This window comes from Pelmatolapia mariae, linkage group LG7 (assembly GCF_036321145.2).
Source record: "Pelmatolapia mariae isolate MD_Pm_ZW linkage group LG7, Pm_UMD_F_2, whole genome shotgun sequence".
Taxonomy (NCBI): domain Eukaryota; kingdom Metazoa; phylum Chordata; class Actinopteri; order Cichliformes; family Cichlidae; genus Pelmatolapia; species Pelmatolapia mariae.
The window spans coordinates 44,741,660-44,757,373 of record NC_086233.1 but is presented as its reverse complement, the minus strand read 5'-3'; the positions used below and the strand labels follow the sequence as shown (position 1 = coordinate 44,757,373).

At 38.7% G+C, this 15,714-nt stretch overlaps 1 protein-coding gene across 1 annotated transcript in view; it reads right to left on the bottom strand.

Moving 5' to 3' along the window:
- LOC134631786 (uncharacterized) overlaps positions 1 to 13,898 on the bottom strand; it is a 19,891-nt gene extending 5,993 nt beyond the window's left edge. Inside the window, exons 1-3 of the mRNA XM_063480341.1 lie at positions 13,758 to 13,898; positions 12,722 to 12,948; positions 727 to 827 (exon numbers count right to left, since the gene is read on the bottom strand). Coding sequence (XP_063336411.1) covers positions 727 to 827; positions 12,722 to 12,948; positions 13,758 to 13,890 — 461 coding nt within the window. The 5' untranslated portion in view covers positions 13,891 to 13,898. The remainder of the gene's footprint in view (positions 1 to 726; positions 828 to 12,721; positions 12,949 to 13,757) is intronic.
- Between the last annotated feature and the right edge of the window lie 1,816 nt (positions 13,899 to 15,714).

The following is a 15,714-nucleotide window of genomic DNA, read 5'->3' as shown; positions in this document are numbered from 1 at the left end:
CTATTTTCTAAACGATATATTCAAATATCTGAAAAGAGAATGTTTGTGGTCAGTGAGGTGGACTTGCTCTGCTTATGAAGGTGAAGGACACCAAGTTCACAAGCACTCAAACTTGCTGACGTGCTGTCATCTGTAGCCACGGACCAGGAGCTGCAAAGTTTGGGACTGATGTTAACGTACATCATTCCCCCTATCAAAGTGGCAGTCGTAGCTGCACATGAATAAAACATTGTCAGTTCATTCTCTGAAACGGAATACACACAACTTTGTCTCTTTGCCCACTCTTGGTATATAAAACTTGTTGGGAAAAAAAAGACAAAACAAACAAACAAACATGTAAAACAGTAATATAGAGGGACCTTTATTGAAATATGAAGCTTTTCAGTTCTCAATGATTTGCTGACAGGATATTGTTATCAAGTAACAAAGTATGAAAATGAAACTTATCAGTAAAGAAATAGAGAAGACTTCCATTTAACATTTCTGTCAAATGTCTTCTTTTCCAGATGATGCGATTAAAAAGTTCTAGAAGGTTGTAAAATTTATTCTAAGCAGGAAAATACAAATGTGACCTCATCACAGCAGGAGGAAACTCTATAATCTATAAAATGATTATAAAGTAATTAATATCGATAGTTGTAATTGTATCTGTAACTGTTACTGTAACTGTAATGGGAAGCTGCTTGAGCTGCAATAACACTTAATGTAATAATGAAAATCAGGAACCCAATGGCAGCTATGACTGTGGCAACAATGTTGAGGCTGCGAGCAGTGGAGCCATAACGTCGTGCACCATCCACATCTCCAACCATCTTCCTGTCTCTGGCCTGGAAGGATGAAAGTATTTTATACACTTTAAAAACTGGAGTCCAACACATGTTCAATTCCAGAGAGACTTAGAACATCAGATGTTAAACATAATCCTTTCATAGTCCCAGAAAATATTAAGATTCTTGTTTGCAAGCACAGATTTTTTTAAATTTGCAAAATGCAAAAGACGGTAGCTTATATAGTTTTATAGTTACCATGAATCAGCTGTTCTGTGTTTATAGTTTATTTCATCCTGTACTGTCTCAGCAAAGCCACTTTATTGCACTGTCCACTACACTCGCTTACACTCAGACATTTTAATGTCATGTGATATCTTCTGTGTGTGTGTTTTTACTACTTTTGGTAAGACAATTGTTTGATTTATTGCTTAAATAAATTCAGGTGGTTAATTTCATGAAGACAGAATATTAATTTCCTTTTGTTGTTTTTTATTGAATGTTTTTTGTTTTTCCACTTTATTTTAAGATTTTAAGATTTTATCATACTGAGCTCTGTCCGGTATCATATTCATTTTTTCATGTAATGGTCTATTAAATTTTATTTTGATTTTTTTTGTACTTTGTATGCGTATTTTTTTATACTCTTATTTCATTTAACTGAACTCCTTTCTTTTGTGTAATTTTAACCTTTTACCATATTGCATATTAATTTATTGAAAACACATATTTGTTTTTGTTTATATGTTTTTTTTATTCCACGTTGTCTTTAAGGTTCTGGCTTCTGTAACACATCAATTTCCCCAAATTTTGGATAACTTTATCTTCTTTTTTCACATAGAGCAAGCACATAAAAGATGTGATTTCTAACAAAGTAAAATGTGTCACAATAAACTGACCTTGATGGAATAAATGAGAGCTGCAAGTCCAAGGCAAAAAGGGTTTGAGTAGACAAAGCAGCAGAGCGACCAGATGATATGGTCTTTGGGGGACTCGGTGATGACTCATTGCCCTGCAGTGATGTTCACAGCAGTGTGTTGGACCACTCCAGGCTGACCAGGGAGTCCACCAAAACTCACAGCCTGCAATGGAACGGCTTCAGTTGGGTAACCTTGAGGATGCATCGCTCAAACTGTTCTCAGCTGCAATTTAGAAAGGTGTAAACAAGAACAAGAGAGTCACCACAAGTTGTGGCTTTTAAAGCTTTTTTGGGGGGGGGGGGGGTGGAGCAGGAAGCCCATGAAAACCTGACCTACAACATTCATCACTACAAAATAAAGTACGATACAAAGAATGTATCAAACTGTCACATCTAAATATGAACCTGCAAAGAAAGCACTACCAGTCATGAAACCTTTTACATACATAGCACTGCCATTTATAGTTTGAGAAATAACCTTTATTGACTGGATTTAAATGTTATATTGACATTGTGTTCCTGATATGATGAAACTATCTTTTCTTATTATTGCACAGGGCAAATAGGTATTCACAGCTGTGCTTCACTGTACTTGCACTTTCTTAAATCATCAACTTTGCACAACAGATGGAAGACATGAGGAAATATTTGCATGCAAGCCAAAATAAGAGTGGGTGGAACTCTCTAAATCAATTCTTTAACACTGGACATTAGCAAGGAAGAGATAATGCAATTTCACATTCTAAAGCAACACGTGGAATCATTCTGTTCAAGAAAACAAATGATCAAGAAAAATACCAAGTGCAAAGCTCATGTAAATGCAGATTTTTAAAAAAAATGCATTATCAAGAGCTTTGCTGCATTCAAATGGTGGGAGTGAATTCAAGTTTTCTGTTTGCATTAGTTATGTTCTGAGTAGTGCTGGACTTCTTTAAGATTATAATTAAATAATTGCTGATGTCTGACATGACGCTCACATTTTGAGCAAACTGGAGGTCAGGCCTCCAGGAGGGCATTGTAAGGAACAACCAGCCTGAGATTCGCACATGCAGGTAAAAGAGCTTGAGGGAGACAGCAGCATTAGTTCTTCCAGCTGGTGACAAGATGTGTCTGGGTAATAAAAGACCTGACCATAGATAAAAGCATGGAAATACAGATCTCTCTTAAAATCATAACACGGTGTTTTCAGCACCACGTTACTATTGAAGACACTGGAAGGTGGCTGGAGATCTGGAGGGTGCGTTATGTATTATTGAAAAATGCAAAACTGTCATGGTCGTAGGAGCAGTCGTGCAGGAGAGTGTTTCTGGATGGCTCTTTGGCTACGCCCTCAGGCAGGGCCACCAGTGTCACACCTGAATTCCATCACAGGTAATCACAGGAGTACTACTTCAGCCAGCGCGGTCTGCTGCTACACGCCAGTCCGTTCAGTCACTCTTAGTGATAACTAGGTTTGCCTATGGTCTGTATCTGCTTTAGTCTTTTGGCTCATGTTAATTCTGCTGTAGTTCGCTGCTGAATTTGTGTTGAGACTGCTTTTGGCTCCAGTATTCGTGAGAACCTCGGTTCATGACACAAACGGCACAGAAAAAAGATGTACTGTGTTAAACCCAGCATCACTTCTCTCCACAGTAGCAGATGGTGAACCACATGATTTTATAGCAGTCATTTCTGGAATCTGTTCACCCATAGCTGACCTACAGGATGCACTGCTGGTTAACTTTAAATCTGAATGTCTTTGTGGGTGATTCGGCCTCACGCAATAATATGATATTTAATCTGATACTCAGGTTTTTCCTTTTTTCCCTTTGTATAAGGATAATTATTGTTACTGAATAACATATTTTTTATGTATGCATTTGCCCATATATACACAACAGTGATTGTAATAATGAAAATCAGAAATATATTGGCAACCAGAATGGTGCAACGGTAAACCCACGGGCAGTGGAGACATAACATAACACACGATCCAGACTGAGAAACAGGCAGCAATAATGAGAAAAACCACCAAGATTAGTGAGGAAGCACTTAAAACTAGCATGACTGCTATGAAGATGATCAAAGAGACTCAGAGTTGTTGAGGTGTCTTTCTTCAATTCCTGCAAGAACATTGTGTTTAGGTAAACAATCCTAGGTTAGGTAAATTGAGTAGACTGAGAGTAGATTTACATTATATTTCAATTAAAATACTTTTCGTAACATGTTTGTTTGGTGGTGGTTAATTGTGATTTTTTTTTTTTCCAATGTGAAATATGTGCTGTGGCCAGAGATGGACAGTAACGCGTTAATGCGTTATTATAATCCAATTACTTTTTTCAAGTAATGAGTAAACCAAAGGATTACCATTGCAAAAAAGTAATTCGATTATTGTTACCTTCCCGTAAGCACGCTGTGTTACTGCATTACTAAACGGTGATTTTGTTTGTGAGAGTGTCTCATGACAATGACATACGAGCCCGCCATGTCCGTGGCAGCAACAGACGTGTGTAGATCAACAATGGATAATATGGGGTGTGGGAGAGCGTACGGCCATGCAGCGTTTAAAGCTTGGAAGTATTGAGATTACTTTGAGTTTGATTTCGTGAAAAGATGCTGGAATATGCAGAAAATGATAAACAAATTTTTTCCAGTCAAAGATTGTTTCATATAATTTAATTTTTGCTTGATGCAATGTGCATAAAGTTAAAAGATTAAAACTAATAAAACAAGTTTTAAAAACAGACTTATTCATTTGATTCTATTTTATATGATGGATTATGCAGAAAAAATAGAATTGGACTGAAAGATCTGTTGCTTTATTACATATTCGGGTTTTTAAAAAGTAAATAAGTAATAACCCGAGAGAGAAGACAAGCAATATTTGCTTTAAGAATGTTGATTGAGAAATATAGAGAATGACAGGTAGAGTTGCACTGCGTTGTTTTGGATCTAGAGAAAGCAGATGATAGGGTCCCAAGAGAGGAACTGTGGTACTGCATGAAAGAACAGGAGTGGAAGAGAAGTATGTATATGTGTAGAATTTTTTTAAATCTTCTCTATAAGTAATAAAAATAAATAAATAATTATTTGCAAAAGAAATAAGTGACTGAATGACTGATGGACAATCAGTTTTCACCAGTGCTATAGAACAATGTCATAGAAAGAAGTAAGATAATATAACACCAGTAAACAAAGAGTCTTTTAATGATGTGCAAAGTACATCTTGAATCTGTATATCATGTGCATTTTCAGTCTGTAGCGCATGCAGCCAGTTACTCAGCGGTTAGCACAGTCACCACAGTAGAAAAGGTAACAGTACTCTCGTACTTCTGCAGGTTTTACCAACACACAGGAACTTTAAAAGTCATGCGCTTGTTGCATTTGGTGCAACCTGTTTTTTCTTCACAGTTTCCAACCACAATGCAAATTAAATCTCACCATGAACTTACATACTTTTTTTTTTTTTCGCTGTGGTTTGATGGCTAAGTAGTGATGTTTGAGTGGATGCACAAAGCACAAACATGTTTACTAAAACATGAAATACTGAAAGAGCTTCTTTCTACTGCACAGAATTCCAAGAACTAGACTTTATTAACCCCTTTTTATGCTTTGTTAACCATAACTTAACCATATTTCACTTGGAAGAAGATATCTTCTCCCAACATACTCTCAGTTAAATTTCTCCATGTTGTATTTTGTGAAAACAAGCTCTTCCACATGTGAGGGGAGCAATCTGGAGTGATGTGGGGACACAATTTCTCCTGCTGTGCTAAAGATCCCCTCAGAGGAGACACTTGTTGGGGGGCAGGTGAGATATTTCATTGCCATATGAGCCAGGGCTGGCTGTAGCTGCATCATTTTTGACCAGAAAGTCGATGCAGGATCTGAGGTCAGTGATTCAGTGCTGTCCTCAGCAAAGCAGCTCTCAACTATCTTATCTTAAGCACCATATGAGGCAGATTTGGCTTTTGGTTTAGCAAGATTGTGCATTGCCCCCCAAAAGAGGCTTTTTTGCCCACTGGTCTCACTCTCAACTGAGGATGAGCTGGCAGCTTCAGGTACCCCAGAAACATCATCCACTTGGAGTTCTGCATCCACCTCTGCAGCCACATCTGCCTTGAGCCTCTCAAATTCTGATGTACTAAGTAGTGACATGGGCAAGCTCTTAAATTGGGGATCCAGTAGGCTGGCTCTAAAGTAATGACCCGAGGAGTCATCAAAGACAACCTGGAAGCGCTGAGCCAACTGAGACTGCAATGTGGTCACCAAGTGCCTCTGGAAGAGCCTGTACATCCACATCCAACTTTAAGTTTGTTAATGCAGTCTTGAGAGCCTGCACACAAGGGATAACAGAAGACAGAGAAGCCACATCCTCACACAGGGTGTGTGTGGCCTCCTCAAATGGTTGTCAATGGTTTTCACAGTGGCCTGTGTTGTGGAAGTTTTCCATTAAATAAAGCCTGCAGACAAGTGGTGAGCGGTAGCTAACATTCTTTAATCAAAACAAAGAACAGAAAACCAAGCTTGGTGGAGAGGATGCATGATTGCGGGGCAGACGGTCAGCAGAGTCTCTCTCTGAGCCTAGCATGGCTCTCAGTTAAATACCTTCTCCAGGAACAAAAGGGACAAATGACTCTTCCTGTGGAGTTGTCTGCTTCCCCCCAACTTCCTTACCAGACCCCCACCGTCTGTTTAAGATAAGATAAGATAAGATAACCTTTATTAGTCCCACACGTGGGAAATTTGTTTTGTCACAGCAGGAAGTGGACAGTGCAAAGGTTATGAAGCAAAAATTAGAATACAATAAGAATAAATACAGTACACAACTGTACAGAATAGAATAAAATAAAATACTATATACAGTAGAATAAAATAGAATAAAATATACAATAGGATAAAAATAGAATACAAATGCTATATACAACTGAGTAAAAATACAACAATGCCAGAAAAGATTATTGCACTTAGTGTTATTGCACATGTGTGGATTTGTGTGTTTGATCAGTTAAGTCTTAACTGCATGAGTGTGAGACATGCTAAAATCCAGTGGCACTAAGGCATTATACAATAAAATAATGTGAATAATACATAAATAAAAGAAATTCTTATACAATTGCACTAGTTCCCATTGATGGTGTGACATTACCATCAATGATGGTGTGGTCATCTCTGCTTGTCATCATGCTGCTGGAGCATGTGGAAGGAATAATTCCACCTGGTTGACACATCATGCACCAAAGTGTTCTTGGAAAGGCCAAGCTCTTCCTGGATTTTGTGAAGTTTGTTCACAGCTTTGTTTGATCTGTGTACAAACCCAGTGATCTTGGGAGCAATCAATATCACATTGGTCACTCCCCAGCACTCTTTTAGACCAGCTGTTACCACTATTTGTAAGGTGTGAGACATACACATAATGTGCACCACAGTCATTGGTGTAACCATGTTAGTGGCATTATCTGTGACAAAATACTCAACAGAAAATTTCGCTCCAACACTATCTTGCCATTGTTTCACAGCGGCCTGGAGGTGAGGTAGAATGTTGGCTGCTGTGTGATCTTCATTAAGAACCTCCATCTTGAGAAGTGCTGTCACACGTTTATCTTCATCTGTTCCCTGGGGACTCTGTTTGCATTCTATCCAGTGGCCATTGAGAGAAAGATATGCATTTGTGGAAAATTTGCTCATCCAGATGTCAGACGTGCAGTGCACAAATTTCCCTTCAATTTTTGAGACAGCTTCTTTTACTTTTGTTTTCGCTTCTTGGTAAAGTTGTGGTATAACTGTGCGAGAGAAATGTCAATGAGATGGTAGTTCGTATCGAGGTGCAACCACATTGAGAAGTTTGTAAAAAACCTTTATCCTCCACTACTGAGTAGGGCATCACATCAAGGCAAATCATTTCTCCCACTGTGTTTGTTATTTGCTTTGCAGTGAGGTGGATGGCTGGATAAGCCTTTTTGCATCAAATGCAGCTAATATAGGTGATGGAAACTGACTTGCAGGGGCAGAACATGGCTGTGATGATGAATTGGTGCTGGTGGGGAGATTGGTGCTTGTGGGGGGGTTGGAAGACAGTACCAGAAGAGGATGCTTTAAGTGCATGTGATTATGCATAGCAGATGTTGACAGATGTTTGATATCTGCCTCTGCTGATTTGAATTTTGTACAAATTACATATCACTTTGGTTTTATCTGCAGGACTGACTGTAAAATGCTTCCACACAGAACTTGAGCAAGTTTTTTAGGGCCGGTGGAGGACCAAGAGATGGCTCAGCAGAAGCCACACTCTTTTCTATTTGGTTGAATAGGTTAAATAGCCTATAACCTACATCTTGCTGTCTGCAAAAGACAGAGTAACTTAAACGTACCATATATCGCCCACAAGTGCATACAAATCGACACAACTACACAAGCATTGTTTTAATCTTTTTAACTGATTGTTAACGTTACTCTGTCAGCAGCCTATTGTCTAAAGCTAACACAGCTACATAAACAGAGCGAACATGAGAACACCCGACTGCAGACGTCAATAATGCAGCGCAATGGAATAATCTCCCGATCAAACTCCGCTGTAAACTCCCCCCGGAACTCAGTTAAGGTACAAAAATCAATTCAACAAAAATAGTGATGCAGTTAATTCTTTTTTCGCTCAGCCGAGCTTTCTCTGTTGCTGTGTGCAGCAGCCTGTATCGGTTACGTCTTTACACGTCCCTCACTCGCTCACTCATCCGGGCATGCACTGCGGTCTCATGAGGAAACGCAGCTTTTGATATAAAGGTTTTCTTGTTCGCGAATATAAATATTTTTAAAATATTTGTTCGAATTAAGTATTCGTAAAAAAAAAAAAAAAAAAAAAAAAAAAAGCAAAAAAACACGTTATTTGCGCCTTTCCGAATACCGTATTCAGGTTCGGCTCCATACCTCCTATTTGTCACTTTTTTAATTTTTAAATTCATTTGAAGTTCCAGTGTGAAAGATTAACAAACATATTTCACACCCAAATCAAATATCCACCCACTGCAGAAGTTTCTGTCAAAGTCTCTGCTGCTGATCTTCAATGACACAACTTTTTATTACATTACATCGCTGCTGTGAGAAATTGTTTTGGCTGAAGTGTTTCTTTGTTGCTGAAAATGGCGTGTAGAGAACCAAAACAAAGCTGTGAGAAGATAAACAGAAATGCTTAAAAGAAAAGTTTTAATATGCTAGAAAGTGAGGCGAATATAAGATGAGTGGAGGAAACAGTAAATTTGAAAGTGCAAAGGATTAGTAACGACAAAGTGAGGACAAATATGAAGTGGATGAAGAGTGGAATGGCAGTGGGTCTAGTTAACATACCTGTGAAGGTACGCAGATGTACAGAAGAGAAAGCAGTGGACTTTATACCACATTGTTTAAAACAATCTCAGAGAGTGAGAGGAGCTGACGCTGAAGCTAGATTAAGAAGAGAGGGGACAATCAGGAAACAATAGTATAGTTTAATGCTCAGAAAAAGGACAGCATATGCAATGTTTGCTTTAAGAATGTTGATTGAGAAATACAGAGAAGGACTGGTAGAGTTGCATGATGTTGTTTTGGATCTAAATCACTGAAAGAAAATATTTAATTTTGCTATTCCCCTGTATAGAGGATCAGGAGTGCCAAAATAAATAAATTAATTATGTAATTAAATAATTAATTAAATTAAATAAATGTTTCATCAATTAATCAAATTGGCATTAATTAAATACATAAGTATAAAAATAATTAAATGTCGATTAATTTTACTTAAAACATGGTTTCTCATGACATTGAAATACATGCTAAAGGGGAAGGACACTCTCACCCAATCACAGTTTGTAGCTCTCGACCACATGCTTACAAATCCTGTTAAATCACTGTTACCTGTGTGAGACTGTCTTCATCTGAGCTGTTGTAAGGAGCAACATTTGGAAACACTTTGAACTTGAACTGACGCTGTGTCTGTGGGGCACTGACGCTGTTGGGATCATTTGTTTGGAGCGCCACTTGGTGGTGAAACAGATAAAATAGCAGTGACATGGAGAAGAAGGAAAAACAGCGTTGTTGAGGCTTGACTTTGCAAGACAAAATACTTAGTAGGATAGGTCTGATCAATAAATACAGTAATGACATAATTAATTACCTAACAAACACAGCTGCCAGTTAACACACTGTACAGTATGTCAAGTTTTCAAATTAATGATTTGTTCGTAGTTTTCAGGGGACAATGTAAAATACTGTGGTTTAGGGCAGCGGTCCCCTACCTTTTCTGCACCATGGACCGGTTTACGTCCAACAATATTTTCACAGACCAGCCTTTAAGGTGTCGCAGATAAATACAACAAAATAAAACCAGCACCGGTACCAAAAAAAAGAAAATTTATTCATAACACAAGGGAAAAGACCCAGGAAAACTGAGTTACTGATAAAAACGATAAAAAATAATGATAAAAACCGATACAAACAATGAAAACCATAAATTACCATGGCCGGGGTGTTGGGGACCACTGGTTTAGGGGATGTAATGTACCTCTTATCATAAATGGCCAAATCTAATCTCATAATAACATTTTTTAACTTAAGAAATTAATGTAATGAAGGTTCATTGTGTCATAATATTTATACAGACCAAATGCTGACATCCCCTGGCCATCAGTTACTATTAAATTTAAGTGGAGGGAAGAACTTAACACAAAATTTTGATGATAAGAAGTTTCACTGCTGACATTTTGTTTAGTAATGCTAATAACAGGCAAACTGAACATTTTATATACAATGCAGTGTGCCAGTTCTGCTTTATCACACTACAGCATTTATCATCATATTGGAAATAAGGGTATTTTTGATGTAAGCGGAGTCACGATTTGTAAAATCTGTTGAAACACCATTACTGATAGTCTACTTCAAAAGTGGCTGGTACTTGTGTATGTGACCTGTACAATAATTAAAAATAATTCTCTGTATGAATAAGAACTTAGTAAGAAGTCAGAAATAAGAACTCAGTATTAAATTAGTTCTACCTGAAATGCAATACTGCATAGAATTAGATTAAAGGATTGTTTTCTGAGCTACAGTTACTAGACCGGGCAGCATGGTGTCACAGTGGTTAACACTGTTGCCTCACAGCTAAGTTCAGTTCCACCACCTTGCCGGGACATTTCTGCTTTGATTTTGCATGCTCTCCCCGTGTTTGCGTGGGTTCTCTCTGGGAAAGCCAGCTTTAAACTCACCTAAAAAATTTCAAGAGAAAATCTGCCATCCAGCATCTTTTCAAGACTGGGCTCGATGCCTGGTGACAAGCTGGTGGAGTTGAGGGCCAGCTGCTCCACCTCTACAAAGTAGTTAAAGCAAATTCTGATGTACACAATTTTATCAACTGGCATCACTGGGTATTCTTATTGTGAACAAAACTGGACCATGCACAATGCAGTCAGACAAATACCGTTCCCCTGGCAACCACCAAACCCAGACTCGTCCATCTGCTTGCCAGGTGGAGAAGCGTGATTTGTCACTCCAGAGAAAACGTCTCCAGTGTTCTAGAGTCCAGTGGCGACATGCTTTACACCACTTCATTTGATTCTTTGCATTGTATTTAGTGATGTAAGGTGCAGATGCAGCTGCCCAGCTGAAACTGAGACTGCAGAAAGCTGCCAACCTCTCCGCTCTATGCACCTCAGCATCTGCTAACCCCGCCCTGTGATTTTATTTGGTTTACCACTTTGTGGCTGAGTTACTGTCATTCCCAGTCACTTCCACTTTGTTATGATTCCACTAACAGCTGACTGTGGAATATTTAGTAGCAAGGAAATTTCACGACTGGACATGTTGCAGAGGTGTCATCCTATCACAGTACCATGCTGGAATTCAATTCACTCCATTTTTTCAAAAATGTTTTTGAAGCCTAGCTGTTTGATTTTATACACCTCTGACAATCAAGGTGATTGGAACACCTGAATTCAACAATTTGAATGGTTGCCTGAATACTTTTGCCAATATATGTGCAGGTATAAATTTCCTTTTTTTAAAAAAATCAGACTAATTCTAAAAAGGGGTGCTATTACACCTCTATAACCTGCTCATCTAGTAATGATTTTCAAGCTGGGCAATGAAAACAAAAGCTGTTAAAAGCTAATCTTTTTGATTTCAGGTAATTTTTTGTCACTCTTGCTAAAGGAAGCAATAAAGGAAGCACCGAAGCACCTTTGCTTAGTAATTGGATAATTGGAACAGCTTTTATTACTACCACCATGGTTCCTAACTGAGAGACTAAGCAAAATGAACTATTGGAACACACCTTTAGTGTTTAAATTAAACAGTGGGTCTGAAGCTGTGGTTTTCTTGTACTGAATATGAGGCTTAATAACAAGTCACAGCAGCAAGCAACTTAATCTCTGTTAAAATGATAATAGTATGGTTCTCTGTGAGCATAAGCAGATGCATTTGCAAACAAAGCACTAATTATAATAATGAAAATCACGAGTACAATGACAAACAGGACTGTGGCGGCAATGTTAAGCCCACGGGCAATGAACCCATGACGTCGTGCACCCTCCAGATCTCCGGCCACCTTACGGTCTCTGGCCTAGAAGGACAGAAACATATAGTTTGTAATGGTGTAATTATAATGTAATTATCTTTATCCCAGTGTAAACAGAAACTGCAAATGTTAAGCATAGCCCAAGTTTTATTATCTGGAAAAGCTAAGCTTCCTGTTTTTAGTAAATGCAAACAATTATAATAATAATCCCAGGTGCTCTTTCACTTGTGTTTTTTTTTTTTTTTTTTTGGTGCCCATATAGTTTCCTTGTTACTATCAGTGTAGGAAATGATGTAAACTGTATAACAAATGTAAGATACTTCTTTCAATGTTTTTAAAAAATTTGTCATTTTTTGCACTTCAGCTTTGGTTGTGTTCGATGCCATGATCATGTAGCTTGATTTATATGGTAAGATATGGTAGGCAGGTAGGTAAAATGTATATATTCACACACACACACACACACACACACACACACACACACACACACACACACACACACACACACACACACACCTTGATAGAATAAATGAGAGCTGCAAGTCCAAGACAACAGGGGTTTAAGTAGGCAAAGCAGAGGAGGGACCAGATAAAATGGTCCTTTGGAGGCTCAGTGATGACGTTCACACTGGTGTGCTGAACCAATACAGATCCTCCAGGCTGTCCAGAGGGCCCATCATAGGTCCTCACCTGCATTGGAACGTAAGCTGGAGGTTTCATTGCTGTCACTGGTCTGAGCTCAGCTGCAGTTTGGAGAGAGGAAAGATGTTGAAAAGAGTTACTGACACTGATTATTTCATTTTTGAAGTCTTTGGGCAGTGAGAGAGTTAAAGCAGTTGGCTCTACTAGAAACTGAACAGTAACAGCTGTGTCTTTGGGGTCCAGGCTTTTCCAAAAGGTTGCTGTGTCCTCGCAACTGAATTTTTCTAAATCTTTGAATTCTGAAATCTGAATTCACTGAATAAATTAATAAATATAAATAAATCATGTAAATGATATGAATATGAAACATGTTTTGGGACAGAACACACTATTTTCTGAGGATTTTGTACTCACAGTTGGTGACACAAACTAAGTTAGCATGAAGTGACATCAAAAATTTGCTTAAGCACAGTGATAAAATCTCTCTTCTGCTTTTTACATGAAGCCATTTAACATGTCTGACATGCTGGATGAAATATGTGGAGTGTCAGTGGGCTTGAGCACATAAACATCACCTACCGCCCCTCCCCCAATTCTGAACCCTATATCTAACATCTTGATTCCTTTTCTGTAAGTGAGCACAGAACAAATGCAGATGTCTTCTTCTGAAAACTGTACTACCCTTACCAATACTGCACCACCACCACAAAATTCCATTTCAATTACAACCAACGAGAAACATAAAGATTCTTATGTCACAACTTCAATATATGGCAGAGAAACTTCAAGAAAAAGTCTCGCACAAGATTCCTCCATTTTGCAACAGCCTCATCATAAAAACAGACAGCATTGCCACACACACACAGCTACACAGACACAAAAGGAAATGGAAATTAAAAAGTTTTCCTACTTTGAAGTTCATCGTCTCTCTCCTCAGACTCTACTAAAACAACCCTATCTTCGGTTCCAATATCACGAAACATGTCGGTCATTGGACTCAGCCGTCTGTAATTATGTGAAGTTAACAGCCAAGTGCTCAGCATACAGGAGTTGAAAGCAGACGTTGGTTTAGTTTCACATTTGTGCTGTGCTGGGTTCAGGTATTTGGGTGATTCACATGATCAAACGGGTAAAGGAAGGAAGTTCAACACAGCCTTTGTTGTTACAGCGACAGTCAGAGATACAGTAGGTAAAACAAATATTGAACACTTTTCTAAGTAAATATATTTTGAAAGGTGGTATTGACATGAAATTCTCACCAGATGTCAGTACCAATCTATCCAGTAGATGTCCATAAATTATGTGTTCTAATGAGAAACAGTATAGGGAAAGAATTTTGAACACATGAGGAAATGGAGATGCAAAAAAGGCAAGCAAAGTCATGACACTGGAGGTCAGGACACAGAGGAGTGAAAAGAATTACCAGAAGAGTTATCCAGTCGCCAAGAAAGTAGTGCACCTGTGGAGCACTACAGAAAGATCTGGAATCAGCATGGAAAATTGTTTCAAAGACAATAAGTAATGAAGTCAACCACTGTGACCTTTATGCACCATGCAAAATTCCATTGCTGAAGAAAAAGCATGTTGAAGAACGTTTAAACTTTGATCAACATTTAGACAAGCCTGTGAAATACTCTGAGAATATAGTATGGTCAGATCAGACCAGATGAGATGCTACAATACACACCATGTTTGGAGGTCAAAAGGCACTGCATATCACTCCAAAAACACCAGACCAAGTGGAATCTGGAGGTAAGAATATGATGGTGTATGGATGTTTTTCAGCAAGCGGGACTGACACGCTTCGCATAATTGAAGGAAGGATGAAACTGAAAATATACAAAGACTATCTTGATAAAAATCTGCTCACTTTCAGCTTTTTTTAGAGAAAGAAAATAAAGCCAGACCCAGCCAATCACCTGACCTGAATCCAGCTGAAAGTCTGTGGAAAGAGCTAAAGCTCACAGTTCATGGAAGGGGCACAGGAGAACATTCAGGATTTGAAGACCTTTCTGTGAGCTGTCTGTTCTGTCTCCATACAGGAGACATCTTAAAGCTGTCATCACCAACAAAGGCTCTTGTATGAAGTATTAAATAACTTTCAGTAAATGTGAAACTTTCTTTGAAACTACAAAGAAAAGGTTAATGTTGTCACTGTATTTGTAGGCTCCAAATGGCATCATCCTCTGACCAACACTGACTGCATTTTAGAATAGAATACCTTGATTGTCACTATACAGATATACAATAAGATACAGAGCATCTCCAACTCAGTGCAAACGTGGGAGAAGAAAGGGGGGTGAGGTGCACAGTTTCTGCAGCACTATATACATATGAACAGTATTTAGAAAAACAGAAAAATATATATATATAATGTATAAATAAACAAATCCAGAAAAAAGGAAATAAATACATAAATAAATAGTTATGTATTATGTATTTACAGTTATAATAAATGTCCATCAGGGAGGAGAGAGGGCAGCCGATGATCTTCTGTGCTATCTTGACTACTCAACTGAAGCCTCACTCTATCCGCCTATCCGGCATCACCGGCCGTCTGCTGCGCTGCTGTGCTGACCAGCTAGCTGACCAGCTAGCAGGTGTGTTCACTTCCATCTTCAACGAGTCCCTGGCGAAGTCTGTGGTCCCCACATGCTTCAAAAGATCCACCATCATCCCTGTGCCCAAGAACAGCAAACCCTCATCCCTGAACGATTACCAGCCAGTTGCACTGACCTCGGTAGTAATGAAGGTGTTTGAGAGGTTGCTGAAGAACATCATCTCCTCCTCCATCCCAGACACCACAGATCCGCTCCAGTTCGCCTACCGACCCAACAGATCCACTGAGGACACCATCGCCCACGTCC